Genomic DNA, 19,304 nt, shown 5'->3' with positions numbered 1-19,304 from the left:
TTTAGCATAAGAAGGGTAATCTCATATGATTAGGATGGCTTCGCTTTTGTAATAGCTTATTGGCCTTTATTGTGTTTCGTTCTTAAACGGATGTAAAGTGCACATTTTGGTCTCTGAAACCATCATATTGGATATTGAAGTCATTTTTCCAAATTTTTTTTCCAATTAAAAGTTCTGATTTATAGCAAAACCCAGAGGATACAAAAAGTGGGTCTCTATCTAGCAGGCATTGGAGCCACAGATCAGAGACATGCAAATTTGTGAGATATAGATTTGATAATCCATTTTTAGCTGAGTGGGCAACAAAATCCAATTGCTGATGACAAAACTTGAAGTTGCATCATACCCTCAAAGCTGTCTAATGTCAGATAAACCAATGAAATATTTATTGACGAAATAAACCGATGAAAATATGGATTGGGACAGACTTTAATGATAGTGTTTATCAACTCTTGTGATCAAAACAGCTTTTCAAAGCCAAAGCTTTTGCCACTTCAACTGATGAGAGTTGCAGATGCTTTGAAAATGGAGACGTGGGTTCACCTTGACGTAAATTAGCTATAAATTTAATCCTTCATTTCCGATCTTGAGAGGTTGTTGGCTGCCAGACCAACAGCCTTCTCAAATTGGCAGGTTTCTAAGATGTGAAGTGCTGTATCTATAAAATTTCTGAATCTGATGCTGTTGGCTTTGATGGAATTTGACTCTTGAAGAAGCCATATCATACCGCGATATCCTCAACAATGCTCCACTGCAGGAAATTTTAATGTTTGTCAGCATTTTAATCTGCCAAAGGCAAGAGTGGTTTCCAAGAAATTAAGGTGACTCTGTTTCCGTCTTCATGTAATTTAACACTGATTGATTGCTGAACTAATCAACAATAGAGGGGATTGACTTAAAGCATGATGTCCTTAATTATTGAGATATTGTTCATTTAGTCTTAACATAAGTTACCTTGAATTGCTACTTCAGCCTTTAGTTGGAAACAAAATTCAATCAAAGTCGCAATCCATAGGTGAAACTTTAGTTAAATCTTGTGAATCATCCAATGCTTTTGTTCAAATTCAAGGAGAGGTTTTCCTAAATTCTATGGACAACACACTTAGTTATGCTACATGGAAGGTTGGATGAGATTGAAATTTTGTGATAGATAAGATCATAACATTCCTGCTCACATATCAAGTTTCGGCCCAAACAGAACAAGCTACGTGACAAAACAAAGCTTTGAAAATTTTAGAACGATGGAGAGGGTGCAGCCTAAATTCATGGGAGGATATATGATTCGAATTTGACATTTGATATACGTACAATATTTCCAATGATCGTTGTTGCCACATCACACTCTTCCATGTGGCATAACTAAATTTGTCATTCACAACTAAACCGAGTTTTCTTTTTTATTCTGTAGTTTTATGCATACAAATAGATCAGAGAATGCGTTGGCCCATTCTCATTCTAAATGGGCTACCTCTTTCCCTGTCGTGGGGCTTTGGAGTCCTCCTTTGTTTTAACAAAATTGATTAACCACTCCTTTAAAATGTTTTGGATCCACCACATGTCAATTTTCAGAAAATTCAATAGCCAAGGGTTCTTGAAGTCTACTTATACAAAAATTTTGGGCTCAGCTATCATGCCACGTGTTGTTTATATTTTAAGTCCTTCAGATAAACCTCTCTATGTGCGTGCTAACTAGGAAAGTTTCACATTTTTTCTCTTCTAGAAATCTAATGTAAGGGGTGTCAACCTGTTGATACCGGTTTGTTTCAGTCCAGCCTAATCGGTCTCCACCAATTGAAGTCCATGCATTGTTTCCACTAATTTTGATAATTAGGCCTCGTTGGCTAGGGCATAGACACGATTCTATTCGATCAATTAAATACTGGCTCATAACCCGGCTCAAGATAATTGGATTAGTCAAGCTATAATTGGGCTATAAACAGGCTATAATCAAGCCAAATGGGCTTAAACGGACTATAAACAGTCAATTATTTGTCAATCACAATATTTGGGGATCTTTGTCCCTTCCAGTTTTCTGCCCGGCCCAGTTCCCGTAGTGCCTGTAATAAGGGGGGAAATGACTACCCTACCCCTGCTTGAACACTTTGTCTGGGTGAGGTCCATTCCCCCTTATTACAGGCACTAGGGGAATTGGAGGAGATAAGTTTCCAATATTTGGTCAGTCTTGGTTAGGCGATTGTCAGACCAATACCTTGCACCAGAATGCCTAATTACTAATTAGTCGGTCTGGTTTCGGGCTTCAATCGATTAGTTCAGATCGAGCCCACCAGTTCAAGCCAACTTTTGACACTCTTAAATCTAATTATTGGATATTTCGGAAATTTCCTATCTAATCACATGTCAAATTTCATCCTCAAATTCAATCATTTTTTCTCTTATAATCTTGAGTTCCATTTTAGATTTTACTTAGGATTTGAAAAATTTACCGATTGGATAGTCCAATAGCAAAGGCTGGTCCCGATTCCGATCGATCATGTACGAAAATTAGGGTTTAAGTCGTCTTCCACGTGTTCCACCAATTCTAACCGATCTCTACCAAGTGTTTTTTTCTTCTTTTCTAACCGATCCGTATCCGATTCTTGCTTTTGAACCCCTGATTTGACCAAATGGCAAACTCTCCCTGACTTGATCAAAAAGCAAACTTTGTTTTTTTTGGTGAAAGTATCAAAAAGCAAACTCTCCCTGAAACTTTGTAGATGTAAATAGCTGACCATAGTGTTACCAAAAAAAAAAAATAGCTGACCATAGTCCATGCGACCTATATATATACAAATTTTCAATCCAACCTGAACCACGTCCGTCTAATTCGAACAATCTCGATTTATTTTGGTAGACGTTCGAACAATCTCGAGTACGCATAGCACAACCCTCTTAGTCCGCTGCCGTTGTCAAGGTTTCCGCATCGTTGCAGGTAAGAGCTCTCCCTCCCACGCTACTTTTAATCTTCTTATGTTGTTTTCTCTATCTGCTTTGTTTGTGGTTTCGATTTTGGTTTTAGGTTTCGGTTTCTTTGGATGAGCTTGGTTTATTGGATTTTTTTTTTTTTGGGTTATTTTCTTTGTGCAAGTAATCTGACCTTGTGTTACATCATCGTATCTTTACCTCTCTTTCTAGGTTTCTCTGTGTTCCTGTCTTGGAGAGCCATTTCATTTGTTGGTTTTACAAGATTTTTAATGGCTTAGGGAGTTGTGAGAGGGGCCATAGTCCTCAAAATTCACCTGTTTGTGTTGAAATGTGTATTGGTTTGTAAATTATTTTCTTCCAGAAGGTGGTAATTGATGTCTTGATGGTGGTAATTGATTCCATGATTGATTGCGAACGACATAATTTTGCTGCTATGTTGTTGTTCATTAGCGAGTATTTCAGTTGAGATATAAGTTCAACACTAAAAATATCCTATATAAGTACTTCATAGCACTACTGATTTTACTGTTTGATGGATTAGCTTTCTTAACATTGTGGCGGCTTATGGGGTCACTTGGATTACAAAAGTTTTAGGAGTCCGCAATGTAGAGTTTGCTTTCTATACTCGTATACTAATGAGACTATATAAAAATATAACCATCGTTGTCATCACACGAACAAACAGATACAGGGCAACTGTTGCAAGACTTGACATCCTATTCCTGTCGTCATGTATCTATCTGTTCATGACATCTTTTTATACACCTTTAGTTCTCTGGTGTTCAAATGTTAAGTTCAAAGGAATGCCACACTCATGCAATTGTGGCTAATTGGGTTTGGCAACTTTTAAGAGCTAAGATGCTATTTTCTAAGGGGATTCAATAAGTTTCATTTTATACTCAGTATGTTCCTCCTGTGCATTGGGTATGCCCTTTTTTTTTATGTTCCTTTACTGGGGTTTGTTCTGGGTTCAGTTAATGCGGGACGATTTCTCCTTTTAAAAATTTTTAATAACATTGAGAAATTAATGCAGACAGAAATTAGCCGTAGACTGACACATGATTAGACCATGATGGTATGATATGCTGTTCTTCTCATTAGGGAGAAGTAGTATTAATCCTCTTTAATGGTTTTTTGAAATGCAAGTAAGTTGAATAGCACTGGCAAATTTAATGAATTTTTGTGCTTTTTATGAGTTTGGGATAATATTTATGTTAGTTTGTGACATCAATTACTAAGAGGGAAAAAAATCATTAACTTGCTTGCTCAGTTGGCACACGTTTCCTTCAATATTTGGTTTCTTTTCCCTAAACCATTGGATGAATGAATCTGAGAGGCTTCTTCTCAGATAAAAAAAAAAAGGGTTTTTCTTCCTTTCTGTCCTCTTTTTTTAATTGTTTTTAAGGTCTGTATCATGTGATCTAAGTTTTTAGTTATGATATCAAATTGATTTCTTTTTTTTTTTCTTTTTTTTGAGGGGTTGGGGGAGGGGTGACTCATACGGTGATATACCCTTTCTTCCTCTTCTTCAGAAAGGAAAAAAGGAAATATATTTTGTTGTGTTTTTTAAAGAAAAATTATGGGGTGAATTCTGGAGTATGATGGAGTAGGTTCCATAGAATACCAGGTTGATTGGCGACTCTTCAAGTTTTTACATGCTTAACTCAATTGCCGTTTCCCCTGAAGTATCATCAACATTTCCATTACTACTGATCAAAATTGGTCTAATGGACTGTCTTGTTCTGTGATACTTAATTCGGGAAAAATTACCGTGGTTAGTGAATGCTTGTTGGAAGCATTTGGTACTGGGAAACAAAACTAAACACAGCCTAAGCGCTCCACTAAGCAAAAGTTGTTGGTATATCCATGCAAAATCTTTATTGTCACAGTGTCTTATCATATTTATAATCATTTTCACACTGTCGTATGCAATTTATTACACCCATGTATTACATATTATAAATAGTATTGAGTAATGAGCATGGGAATCGAATGATTATGCCGTGCTTAAAAAAAATTGTTGCCGATATCGATAGCTTGAATGCATTAACATAGCCATGTAATCAGATGAAGGGCCTTCTATCACTGTGAAATTTAGCAGTGCATGTTATTGCTTATGTTGCCACTACTCTCCCTATGATGTAAACTCCTTGATCTTATTGACGTGCATGCACTACTTGAACAATTACTATATTTGCAACCATGTTGGTGTCATTACTTCACTGAATAATATATAATAATCTTTTTAACTCATTATAACTTGCAGAAAAATGATAGAACAATCACAACATCCCATTTGTTCATGTGGTAGAAGTCTAATGGTGTTATTTTTAATGATGACATTGTGTAATTAAATGAGTACGTAGAACTTGGTTCTACATAGCCAGTACTGTTGTCTAAAAGTAATTTTAAAAGACAGAAATCCTACTTAAACATCAATGTATAGTTCCATATTAAAAATTAGTGTTGTTGAAGTGCCAAAAGTGCTTCTGTTAAAGTACCTTTCAAACATGTTTCCGTTTCTTTTCTGATTCAGAAACACTTTTTGCACCATGTTACAAAATATGTTTCACTCCCGCAAAAGTGTTCCCTGAGAACATAAATAATAAAAAACACTTCTAGCTCATAAACACTTATGCGGAACAGAAGTGTTACCAAATGGGGCCCCATTTGCCTCTTCTGGAGTATTTCTGTGTGTTTTTTCCCCTTCAGAAAGAATATTAAAGTGGAAATATGATTTTTTCCCCTTGATTGTTCACCTCTCTTTCTGTATGTTTTTTTCCTTCAGAAACAATATTAAAACAGAAGCATGATTTTTTCCCCTCGATTGCCACCTCTCTCTCTCTCTCTCTGCAGTTTGGTTATGACTTTGGAGTCAATTCGGGGGCTTGAGTCCTCACCCATCCATCTCTTTGTCTTAGAAATGATGATTGGATTTGCTCTAGAATCTAATGTCCTTTGGGTTTGAGTTAGGGTTTAGGAACTGAAATCATAATGCAACAGAGACAAATTGTCTAATATATTTCAATTCTTACCTATTGCAGGTTTTCCTTAGGTGGTATTTGTCGTCCGTCTTGAGGTGCTCCAAGTATACGAAGGATTGCTTGCAGTCTGTACCTATTTGCAGGTTTCAATTCTTACCTATTTGTTTCTCTGTAACTTGTTATTAATGCTTGGAAGTTTCTCAGGTTTCAATTCTTACCTATTTGTTTCTCTGTAACTTGTTATTAATGCTTGGAAGTTTCTTTCTTGATAGGGCTAGGTCCGCTAAATAGCAAGTAAGATTCCGAACTCCGTGGTAGGATCGGATGTACTGTGGTACAGCAGGTTATACCCTAAATAACAGTAGTAGTAAGGCAGCAGGTTATACCCTTATATAACAGAAGTAGTAAGGTTTATAACAGGCCAAAACTTAGGGCAACAATAAGGAATCAACACTAGTGTAAGGACGCAAAGTGTAGACACAATCCAAGGGCTAGGTTAGTCTCCACAGAAGACTAACTGTATATGGCAGCTTGCTGCCAAAATTAGAAACTATAAGAAACCCCTTGATCCCTAGTTCAGAACACTGTTAAATTAATACCAACAGTAGGTAATGTTTTTCACATGAAAACCTTAAAATATTATCCACAGTTGGTGACCAGAGTTGGTTTACAGAACCAATCCCAAAATAGAAACTATGGAACATTCAAACAGTAGCAGCTGATGGCATCGTCAGATGGGGCTAAAACTGCTGTCAATTGGAGGTTGAAAGGTCCTCTTGAATACTTCAAAAAATCAGCCACAAATGATGGCTGGATAGAGAGTAATGATGAAAAATGGAAACTTAGGGAACAGTTTTAGAAACTTACAGACCTAGGATTTCTAGCCAATGGATAGGGCTCAAACCAGTATCGAGTAGAGATAATATGCAAGGTAGTATTATACCAAAGTTGGCCTGAAAGTAATTATTGTAAGACTAGAACCTGAATAGGTCTAATCTCAGGCAGGATCAAATAGAAAACCCTCCAATAAACAAAAAATTATATGAAGGAACCCAGAGAATAAGGGGAACTAAAATCATACGAGGGAACCAAGAGAACAATGGGAACTAAAAATATAAGGGAAACAACTCAACAGGAGAACAATGAAAACTCAAATGAGGGAACAATTTCCTTTGTTGAAGTAACAAATAAAAAATAAAAAAACCACAAATTTGTAACTTGTTGAAGCGGCAATGATCTTGATGTAATAATCTTCAAGAAATCGATGTGGCAATCAGTTGAAAGAAATCCCAGCAGCTTGTAGCTCTCTTAAATTCAATTCGACTGAAATTAAGATTTGGAATCAAGAACCGATGGAAGGGGATGGGGGAAGGGAATGGCTATCTCAGCTTGGGCATCTCATCCAACCTATCTCAGGATTTTCACAAAGGCTAAAGTCAATATTTCATTAATCAAATTCGTGTACAATGATGACCTCCCCCACAAACTTATATTGAAGACTCAAAAATAGACTTAGACACTAAAAAGAAAAGGCCTAACCCTATCATTAACTAATAAGGTAACCTAAATTGACTAAGAAAGTGAAATAATAAAGAAAATAGACTCAAAATAGGACTTTAACTAAACTAAGGAAGTAAATCCCGTTTTCTTACTTTCTACCCATGTTTTAGGCTCATTAAATTAGCCAATTACAAACGAAGCCCATGGGATCAAAGTCCCAATACATATATGATCCAACCCAAATTTTATTTCCACTAAAATATGCCCTAAGTGACTTATCTACATCAGTAATGGGCAGGTCAGAAGAGGTATTGTGGCCTGAAGTTTCTGACTAGAAAACTTAAAAAACTAAGGTGCCGTAGGGATGCTTGAAGGGTCTTCTGAGTCCAGCTTCTGGGAGAACCAATGGATCAGACTTGAGAGGATGAACAGCATATCAAATAACACACGGGTGTCTCAGTATCTCTCACAGTAGCACAGTAGAAGAAAGGGGGGAAAGGAAGAGGGGATATGACCAAGGCCTCTCAAGTCTCAACTATGGCCTTGGTCAGCCTCCCACTAACACTAAGGCTTCTCACCTCTCACAACTGTATCATACTGTAGACATGGCTTCAAACTAAACTTTATTCATCTTCTTTAACAGTGGGTTATGGGCACTCAAGCCCTTACAATATATGGGTGACGTAGCACCCTAACAAAATATGGACATAAATAAAAGGGTAATTTATGAAACACCTCCTGAAAATCGAACGATACTCAAGTCACCCCCTTTTATATGAAAATACTCATCCGTTCCCCTCTACAGTAACGGTGTTATCGTAAGTCAAACCAAAAAGTGAAAAGACAATTTTAACCTCAACCAAAATAAGATAAACAATGACAATTGAGGTACCCAACGTTTGTAGAAAATGCACTTTAGATACCCAAAGCTGTAAATTATATTTAGGATACCAATTTTGATATTTCCAATTATACCCTAAATCACCACCACCACTACAACCACCATTGCCTCAGCCACCACCACCACCACCATTACTGCCGTGCAGCCCCATCCCACACCATCTTCTTCCCGTGCAATCATCACTACCCCCTCCCCCCCTCTCTCTACTCCTATTTTGATTTATACCACCATTGATGTGATCTGCAAGTTCCATTCTGCACTGTGAACCATACCTTCCAAATTCCCCTTTATTATTTCATAGCTTTAAATGAACAAATTTTATTGCTCAAGTTTGGAAAAAAAAATCGAAGGTTGTGCTTCTGTCCTTGCTCTGCTACTTCCCTGCTGCATCACCTAGTTGACTTGGCATCTTTTAAGCCATCCCGGAGTTTGGGAGATCACCACTTGACAACAAACTGTTCTAATACTGCAAGACCCAGATCATATATAATCAAGCACGATGGCAGGACCCAAATGAAAATCCCATCAAAGAACCAATGAATCAGAGATGAACCCATTCAGCACAACCTTCGATTGTCGAAACCCTAACCCTAAATGCCATATTTGCAGGGACTAAAGCCTAAGAAGCCATTGAACAAGCCATCGAACTGGCCGAGCTTCTGGTTCAAAGACAAAGCTCACAAGCATGTGGTTATCAAGATGCAGTTGGATTCAGGCAAATCAGTCGCCACTGCAAGAGACCACGGTGGTGGTTGTTAAAACCCTAACTCCATTCGGTTTAGCAATTTGGGGAAGAAGGAGAGGGAATATTCCTTCTCCGATTCCTTGTTTTATTTTTAAAAAAAAGTACATGCTTGGTTTTTTAGATCCAAGGGTAAAATAGTAACTATACACTGGTCAAGGGTAGTTTAGGGTTTTAAATAAATTTAACCAGCTGACTTCATCAGTTAACAGTGTAAAACTAACGGTAGGGACTAATCTGTAATATAGGGCTCTAATGCAGGGGGTGTTCTGAGTATTTTCAAATAAGAGGGGTGACTTGAGTATCATTCCATTTTCAGGGGGTGTTTCGTAAATTATCCTAAATAAAAAGAGCCCTATCCATAGAGTGGTGGTCTTGTACAAAAAGAAACATAATAAAAAGGAAAGACGATCTAATAACTAAGTAGTATCTACTTAAAACAGAAAATAGAAAATAAACTTAAATGCCAACTAAATAAATTAGAAGATAGAAGCTAGCTGCCCCCCACGCAAGGCTAATTAGTCGATAACTTAATGGGCTGGAATTAGGCCCATGACTGGACCAAGCCCAATCCATGGGCTGGCTCGATACTTAATGGCCTGGCTGGGATATTGCTGGCCTTTCTTCTTTCGTTCCTCCTTTGAGCTACATCATTTCTCTCGCCGCACCCCCCCCCCACCCCACCCCACCCCACCCCTACAACACAATCTTTTACTCCTTTTGGGGTGTCTTCTTTTAAGAAGATAGATCAGCAAATGGTGTTTGGGTATCTTCAATTTCCTTCATCTGGATAAGCAGTTGGGATTTCTGTTTCCATATCCAACTCCTGGCTCCTTCCCCAACAAAAAGCTCTAGAATTGTAACCATCTTGTATCCCACAGTTGAACATTGAACCAACAAGTTCAAGATTCAAGTTCAAGGATTATTCTCAAAGCTGTTTTCATCATCCAACTACTGATTCAAGGCTGCAACAACACCCGAATCAGATCTGAACTATTCTTCATCATCAGCAAGTCAAACCACCCCTAAACCCTAGATTCCCCCTTTCTTCTTTAACTTTTCCCTAACCCTATTTTCTGCCCAGACCATTCTAGCCATTAGAAACCCACCAAAATCTGAACGAGTGCTCCATTCCCCCTTAGGAGAACTCGATCAAGGATTGGTCCCATTCTGACCACTCAGACCCTAGTACTCCCACTCATATCCCATTCTAAAAGCCCAAACCCTAGACTACATACCTGCTGCTGCCAATTCAAGTTTACAGTCTTAACTCCATTAAAACTTAATGAGACCTTTACTGGAAGGTTCCCCTATCTCACCTAGATCTAACCCTACCATCAAACTTTAACCCTCACCAAACCCCAACCCTAATTTGGCCAAATTCACCTATTTTCACTTTTTTTGGCCTAGCTGAATTACCCAGTTCATAGCAGATCCTGGTTATTGGTTTCTAGTTGGATCCCTACCAATCTAGAACTACATTAGTTACTATGAAATTATGGAAGAGGGTTATTGAAACCCATTTTGAGACAAGAAACTACTATTACAGAGAACTAATTTGGTTTTATGCCAGGAAGATCCATGACAGAAGCAATTTACCTAGGAGACTCATGGAAAGATTTAGAGATTGCAATAATGATCTCCATACGGTCTTTATTGACCTAGAAAAAGCTTATGACAAAGTCCCTAAAGAGTTGTCTGGTAAATACTAGAGAAGAGGTGTTTCAAGTAAATATATGGACAATTAAAAATGTGTATGATGATGTGGTGACTAGTGTAAGAACTATGCGGGGTCAAGTTAGTGAATTTCCAATCACAATTGGATTACACCAAGGATCATCTTTCAGTCCTTATTTGTGTGAGCTTTTATCATGTTTAAGATGAGGTTCCTTGGTGTATGTTTTTTGTTGATGATATTGTTTTGGTGGATGAGACAAAAGTAGGGATTAACGCCAAGTTGGAGTTATGAAGATCAACTTGGGAATCAAAAGGTTTATAAGTAGAACGAAGATGGAGTATATGGTGTGTAACTTTAGCTACACTAGGATGGAAATAAGGTGGTGAAAATTGATGAAAGGGAGATTCCATAAAGTGATTATTTTAGGTATCTAGGCTCAATCATAAACAAAGAAGGTGATATAGAGGATGATGTTTGCAACGAATTAAATATAGGATGGATGAAGTGGAGAGGTGCGTCCAGAGTATTGTGTGATCGACGTATGCATTTAAAACTTAAAAGAAAATTTTGTAGGACAGTCATATGACCGGCTATGATGTATGGTTGTGCAGAATGTTGGGCAGCTAAGAAGCATCATATAGATAAACTCAGTGTAGCAGAGATGAGGATGTTGAGATGCATGAGTGGCAAAACTAGGAAGGATAAAGTAAGGAATGATCATATTAGAGCTGATTTGAGAATGACTCTGATGTATGATAAGCTATGAGAACATCATTTGAGGTGGCATGGCCATGTTCAATGGAGGCCTTTAGATGCTTCAGTACGGAGGAGTGATTTGATTCAAATTGATGGAACTAAAAGACCCAGGGGCAGACCTAAAATGACCTTAGGAGAAGTGGTGAGGAAAGACATGCATAGCCTAGGCCTTGTATCAAGTATGACCTCGAATAGAGCTTATTGGAGGGCAAGGATCCATGTAGCTGACCCCATTTAGTTGGGATAAGGCTGAATTGTTGTTGTTGTTGTTGTGTGTGTATAGATATGTGTGTGTGTATATATATATGTGTGTGTGTGTGTGTATAATGTCATTTTAATGGTAGAGGAGGTTAAGAAGGGAAACCGGACTAGCAAAAGTGGTAGAGGTACTGTTATTGTGCCTTCCAAGTGTGTTTCTGTTTCTTTTCTGATTCAGAAATAATTTTTGCTCAGCGTTACCAAATGGATTTCTTTCATACAGAATTACTTCATAGCAACAAAAGTAAAAAAAATTACTTCAGATCAGAAATATTTTTCCAGAACAGAAACGTTACCAAACATACCCATATATGTCTACACTCTACTAATGTTCAACCTGATCTGAGCCGCACGTGACAGAATCAGAGCCATGGTTACCATCTAATTCGAACCATCTTGGTTACGCATAGCAAAACCTTCTTCTTTTGGGTGAATTATACATGACGTGCCTGACGTTACTCTTGGGGTCTATTTGTATTCCGGTAGGCTCTGAAACGCATTTCCCATAACATCTTTGTTCGCTTCTGTTGTCAAAGGTCTCTGCATAGTTGCAGGTAAGATCTCTCTCTCTCTCTCTCTCTCTCTCTCTCAAGCACACACACATACACACTCACAGAGTTCTTGGTCTTTCTTTTTGGAATCGGAAACACCACGTTCTTCCTCCCCTCTCTCGACTGTTCACCTATTCTGCTCTCTTCAACTTTTAGGGTTTATAGACTCCACCTCTCTAGCACTAATCAATTACCTATCGCTTCCGTGCAGAAAATAAAGTCCTCATTGAACATTCTAGTTCTCAATACCAGTGGGTACCATTTTATCTTAGCTTGAATAGCTTGCCCTATCAAATGCCCTCTATAATATATATGAAGGCTGTTCCTTCTGCATCATCCTGTTTTGTTCTGTTATTTATGACATTTTGACAAGGGGGGGGGGGGGTATGCGATCTACCTATCTTTGGATTGAATGAAACTGGGGAGTACTGAATCTTGTTCCATAAGTAAGAATAGGATGAAACTCGATTGTAGACTGTTGGTGCCTTGTAATAGTCGTATAGGCAGTTGAAATAAGGCTCTGACAGTAATTCTCCAACTATGAGTCTACTTTTACACACCTAGCGAGGATCTTGTTTTGGAACCATAGGCCCTTGTACTTGCGACTTAAAGTGCAATTCATTACTTTGATAAATGTCCTCTTTTGTTTATGCTTGACGGGCTGAAATCTGTATTAAGATTGGTGTTGCATGTATTCTTTGATTATATATATCCATTTAGAAGATGGACAAATAATGTAGAGCTGATCAACTGGCTGAAGGCTTGCTGCTGCGCGACCAACTTGCAGTCCAAGCCCCAGAAACCAGGCTCAGCTTATGGACACTGATTGTTATGTTTGGTTCGGTTGTTGCTTTTTCTTGTGTTTATCTACAATTCTTTTGGTTTAGACCCACTTAGTCTTCAGCTGAATCTGGATATGAGTAGTATAGTTTTTAGAAAGTTTTTTCTGTGGTTGCTTTTGTGGTAAGATTGTAAGTTTCTTTCTAGTTTCTATATTGAAGTGAAAAGTACGAGTCAACTCTAGGTTTTTTTTGACCTGGTTATCCAGCCACATTGATCTACCAAAATGGAATAAGCTTTGCGAAGTGATCAAGTTATTATGATGAATATAGATTCCTCGTTGAAGTTCCAACACTTGGTCCTTCGATACCGTGTAGACATAATATAGGTCATAGGATTACAGCCAATGCATATCTTCAGGTTCAGACTTTCTAGTATGAATAGTCACTCACTAAAGCACCAAAAGGCATGGTTTCCATGATAATAATGAACTAAAATGCTTATACAAATGGTATTATTTGTACCATATAATGTGCTATATATAACATTCGATTAAGAATATTTGTGGGAAGTAAAAATGTGAGTTAAATCTAGTAATGGTTATCTAATCACCTAAGTGCTAGGGACTAGAGCCCAAGAGAGAATCTATAACCGCAGGCGAGGAAGAATAGATTAGACTGGACACTGGAGAAAACCAGATATCAGACATAAGACTAATCTGATCTGATCCAAACCTTGGTTGAATGGTCTAGCAAGGATGAGATCAAAGGTAGAAGTATGCTGAAAACAGAAGTCAGCGACAGGCAGTGATCTGCCAAAAGAACTTAAGATCAATTGACTGAGTTGAAGAATATTGCAGAACTAGAAGCCTAGTTTGAAAACTGAGAAGAAAACTAACAAAAAGTTAGTGATCATAGAAGCAACTTAGAGAAAACAAACTGAAACTGGTATGTGCACGAATGAAAACAGAAATCTGGCCTTTCAAATGGAGTTAAGGAAAGAATAAACGAAAAAGATAGAGGAGAAAGAAGGATATGACCTTGGAATCACCACCAAAGGCCTCGATTGGAATCACCACCAATCGACCTGCTGAATCACCACAACATGGCTGGAACTAAATCACCACCGTACCAAGCTCTGAATCACCACAGAACACAATCTTACTCGTAAATTCATTGCAAGTTGAGAGGCCGTTACATGCTTATGTAATGTGCTGTAAACTAAAGCAAAACAGAAAATAGGGAGTACTAGAAATTAGAAACTGGAACCCAATCCCATGTAGCTAGATTAGGCCCATAATATCAGCCCATTATAACCCATTAAGGCCTTGAAAGTAAGCCCATTTAGGTCCAAGGAGCTGGGTGATGCAGATCTGAACCAAAACTTGAGCCAGGTTCAGTTAAACCGGAAAACTGTTTCAAACCATGAACAACAGGACTAGAACAGGCCATGGTCTTCATGCTAGCAATCTGAATCAGTGCCTAGCTAATCTCACATTTAAGGTCATGGGCCAAGCTTGAAGCCCGCCTTAAAAGGTTTGCATAGGCAAGTAATTGGGAAGCTTGACCTTGCTCAGTTACATATCACGGACTCAAACTCCTCCCTCCCCAATTCCACATCAGCCAGCTTTGGGGAGGGTGATGCAGATTCATCACCAAATAGGGCTTGTTTCATTGGGAATAAGTCTAGGGTTGGGTTACATACATGTTGGGCCTTTGATCCCATGGGTTTCTAATGTAATAGGCCACTTTTATGGGCCTAAAATATGGGTATATAAGTTGCATACGGGATTAGCCCAATACTTAGTTTATTTTTATGTTTTTTAATTGAACTGGTTCAAATTGGTTGCATCCAATTGGTTCAATTTAAGTGATCATGTGACTTGGTTAAGTGGTCATGTGATGTAAGTTGGGCTGGATTAGGACTCTATAAGTCCAACTATGTTTTGACTCTATTTCCTTTAGTATTTTAGTTTCCTAGTCAGTTTAAGTTACCTAATAAGTTAGGGATAGGGTTAGGCCTTTCCTTTTTAGTGTAGGAGTCTAATTTTGAGTCTTTTATATAAGGTTCTAAAGGGGTCAAGTATTGAATACGAATTTTGATTAATAAAAATTAGCTTTATGCTTGCTGCCATTGCTGATGCTCTTTGTGAGTGTATATCCTTGTGGATCTCAAGGTGGATAGGGTGGGTGGACTCCTGCGACTCCTTGCGTCTGTCCAGTACCGGGAGGTTCTTCTTCTTCTTCAATCGAGCTTCTTCAAGCTGCTGCTGCTGACTTTGAAGGAGAACAAACCAGTAAATAATCTTAGTTCCCTACATATATCCTTCCCCTCTTCATCCTCTAACCTAATCCACACCCCCCCCTCCATCCATCAACCCTAATTTCCATTAAACCTGCAACCCCTACCTTAACTAGGATTCCTTCGTAATTTCAGATCTGTCCATCAATTTCGAACCATACTTTCAGCCTATATTCCCCACACCTCTCCCTACACTCGACCTTAAACCAAGTCCATAATCCCCTTTATATCCCCTCCATTCCTCCACTCCATTAAAACCCAAAACCTGCAACTCAATTCTGTCTAGAATTGCAGAATTTTAAAACCTTCCTAAATCCAATTATTTTTATCCCATAATAACCCTCTAGACCTGCATATTAAAGTCATATGAGACCCATTCCCAAATTCCCATCCTAAACCCTAGAATTAACCTAAAACCTAGTGTTGTCCATTCGAACCAGCAACCCTTTTTGCTATTGATCCTATTATCTAGCTCCTAGTAGGTCTCCTACCTATCTAGGACTACATTAGAGGGTCTTGGGCTTATAAGCAGGGAATTTTCCTCTCCCCAATAGGTGCATTTTTTGAGGGTGGTTGGACCGGAGTGCATAGTTATCAAGGCGTTGCCATGGCGTCGCCATGGCCTCCAGGCTCCTTGGTCGCCTTGGGCGCCATGGCTGGCGCCTTGCCCCCATGGCGGTGTCGCCTTGAATTTTGCCCCTCTAAAACACCATGATCGCTTTCCTGCCTTGATAACTATGCCGGACTGTGACAAATGATATCAGAGCTAGATCTGGATACATTGAGGATATGGGTTGGGGGCACTGTAGTGTGGGTCCCTCATAGGATTGTGCCCCCTGGCAAGGGTGTCAGGGATTGAATGGGGGGAGATTGTTCCCAATCCTACATCGGCCAGCTTTGAGGAGGGTCCTGGGCTTATAAGCAGGAAGGTTTCCTCCCTCTAATGAATGCATCTTTTGGTGTGGTCATACAGCTTTAAATGGTGCACAGCTGAGGGTGGGGGAACGCCATTCAATTGGTTCCATTTGACATTTTGTTCGCTAAAAATTTATCTGAACTAGTAGTTTAAAGTTCGATTATAATCTTTTGAAAGTTGGAAAAAGGTATTTGGAATTATTACAAGTGTACATGATTTGTGCTTATCATTGAAAAACATATGGTGCTTTTATAGTTTTATGATGTCTCTTTCTGGATGTGAACCACCGAATGTTACTACTTATCCCCTCCACCACCAGCCCCAAAATTCTTTTCCCTATTTGGTGTCCTGCTGAACCATTACTTTGATGTTTGTGTCCTCATTATTCAGTGTCACTGAACTGATGTGTAAAATCTATGGGATATCAGCAGGTAAACAGGTTACTTGAAGCAATAAGAAGTAACTGAAGAAGCATGGCCAAGCATCACCCAGATCTGATCATGTGTAGGAAGCAGCCAGGAATTGCCATTGGACGACTTTGCGAGAAATGTGATGGAAAGTGCGTGATTTGTGATTCATATGTGCGTCCCTGCACACTTGTACGTGTCTGCGACGAATGCAACTATGGATCATTCCAAGGCAGATGTGTGATTTGTGGAGGGGTTGGGATATCCGATGCCTACTACTGTAAAGAGTGTACGCAGCAGGAGAAAGACAGGGATGGGTGTCCGAAGATTGTCAATTTGGGGAGTGCCAAAACAGATCTCTTTTATGAGCGTAAGAAATATGGCTTTAAGAAAAGATGAAAAACATATGCTAAATTCATTTCCTCCCCTTTTGCAATACATTCGATAACCCATACGTTGTTTTTTAGATTTTATTTGGGCTGTCTGTCTCTTGTTTCATGATTTTCTAGGCTTGATGTAAGCAGTCGAAATCCTGTCTTGAGGGACTTTCTGTCTTTAGCCTGTGAGGCAGTAGACAGAACAACAGTGTTTGAACATAAAATCTGGACTTGTATTAGTATATACCCTTCCCTTCCCAAAAAAAGAAATGTAAATTTCGTGGGTCAGGTCTCACTTCTCACTGTTGAATACCTGAGCCCATCCACTGAACTTACAAATTGGGTGAAAAGAGTTGGCTGAAATTCTGGCAGGCAAATTGAGGAGATAATTTTCCCATGTGATATTTAAATTCTGGTTATGTTGTGCCCAAGGATTTAAAACTCAGAATCGGGGTTTAGACTGGTTCCAGCTGATTCCGATTCAGATCAGCCGGAATTGGTCAGATTCTTAGTTTTGGGATGTGGAATGGCCGCTCTAGCTTGGTAGGAACCGAGATCGGTCTAGCCAACTCCATTCTAAATCGTTTGGTTGATCTGATTGTGGTTCTTGAAACTGTGGTTTTTGCATTGTGGTAGACTAGATCAGGATTAATGGGTCTCATTAGAGAAAATGCTTTTAAATGCCTTAATTTAAAAAGTCCATCATACGATTCCAAACGCTTCCAAGTATAGATGTATAGTTTATTCTCTTTAACCTAGAGGGTGGGGCTGTGCGAGACCCACAAAATGTTGAGGTTGATCTATCCAATGCAAATTCCCAACCTTTAGAGTGCGTTTGGTAACGTTCAGAACAATGTTCTGAACAGTTCTTTTGTTCAAAAAGAACAAAAAAATATGAAAAAGTGTTTGGCTTTGTGGTTCGTTTTTTCGTTCTTTTAGAACGAACCGGAAGTCTTGAGCACCAAAAGAACAAAGAACGAACGAACGACGGACTAAAGTCACAAACCCGTGATTTTTTGAGAGAAATCACGAAACTCACATCTCTCTCACTCTGCTACCACGAATTTGGGAGACGACGAAGGACTCGCTCTGCCACCCTAGGTGAGATCTCTCACTCTCTCTTGCTCTCTCTCCCTCTCTATCTCTCGCATGCTCTGGTAACATTGTTTCCCTCTCTCTGTTTCTCTCTCTCCCTCTCTATCTCTCGCACTCTCTGCACCTCTCTCTCGCTCTTTCCCTTTCTCTGTCTCACTCTCTTCTTCTCTCTGTGTGCGAACCTATTGAAACCCTAGTTGAGGTCTTTCTCCCAGCGTCTACTTCGCTTGCCCTCTCCCTCTCCCTATCGATTCTGCGTCACTGATTGTATTGGATTAATTGGGATTTTCGGCTGAGTTTCTAGTGTATAAACAGAGGGCTTCGGAAGGTATATTTGAATCTGTGGGAGGTGTTGCCTATTGAGGTGTTGAGGGTGAAAGCCGCGAAATATCTGATCTCACTCCAGTTGCCAGGTTTTATAGAGGATTCAACAAGACAGATTGTAGTCTCAGCATATACAGCAGAAGAGCTGATCAGGAAAATGGAAGTAAGATGAAGACATTTTTTCTCTTCTTTCAAAAGTAAATATCATTATTTCATAGGGTGGCAAACAATATATATATAAATTTACGTTAGAGTTTGTTGTTAAATTATTGGATTCTGTAAAGAAGAAAAGTTGCAAGAAGTGGCAGGGAATGATTTGTTGCTGTTTTTTATTGCTATTTGCAGGAGTATGCACCACTTCATGACAAGGTTGTACCCAGAAAAAACTAGGAAGTAGACCTATTAGACTCTGCTAATAGTGGGCACCCTTTATAGTCCAACTTCAACTTACTTATTTGAATACTGTTCAACTTACATTTTAATTTCTTCTCCATTACCAAATTGATACAAGAAGTGATTACTGTTCAAGTTATATTTTTAGTTCCTTCTCCATTACCAAATTGATACTAAAAGCCAATCTCTCTCTCTCTCTCTCTCTCTCTCTCTCTCTCTCTCTCTCTCATTCTTGTGGACAATGTCTCTCAAGTTGCATGCATGTCTAACACTTGGGAGTAAGGACATGGAAGGGAAGGTAGGGTGAAAGAGAAAAGTTAGAAGAGATATTGGTGTTTCTTAGGGGTTTATCTTATTTTGAGTTTGTGGAATAAGCCTTTTAAATTTGGTTTCGTTTTGTGGGTCGAAAGACTATGGCT

The 19,304-nt window shown here is 38.9% G+C and overlaps 1 protein-coding gene across 2 annotated transcripts; it reads left to right on the top strand.

The window, feature by feature from the left end:
- Positions 1–2,877: 2,877 nt before the first annotated feature.
- On the top strand, positions 2,878–17,312 carry LOC122668206 (PHD finger-like domain-containing protein 5A). 2 transcript variants are annotated; one of them, XM_043864802.1, is made up of 3 exons: positions 2,878–2,929; positions 5,967–6,049; positions 16,721–17,312. In XM_043864802.1, the coding sequence occupies exon 3, from the start codon at positions 16,763–16,765 to the stop codon at positions 17,093–17,095; it is 333 nt and encodes a 110-aa protein (XP_043720737.1). In that variant the 5' UTR covers positions 2,878–2,929; positions 5,967–6,049; positions 16,721–16,762; the 3' UTR covers positions 17,096–17,312. The 2 variants fall into 2 exon arrangements, with proteins under 2 accessions (XP_043720737.1, XP_043720743.1); XM_043864808.1 differs by lacking the exon at positions 5,967–6,049 and having other exon boundaries at positions 2,888–2,929.
- Positions 17,313–19,304: the final 1,992 nt, after the last annotated feature.

Source organism: Telopea speciosissima, chromosome 1, assembly GCF_018873765.1.
Source record: "Telopea speciosissima isolate NSW1024214 ecotype Mountain lineage chromosome 1, Tspe_v1, whole genome shotgun sequence".
NCBI classification, from domain to species: Eukaryota; Viridiplantae; Streptophyta; class Magnoliopsida; order Proteales; family Proteaceae; genus Telopea; species Telopea speciosissima.
Note: the sequence above shows the minus strand (reverse complement) of the source record. Positions and strands in the feature narration are given on the sequence as shown.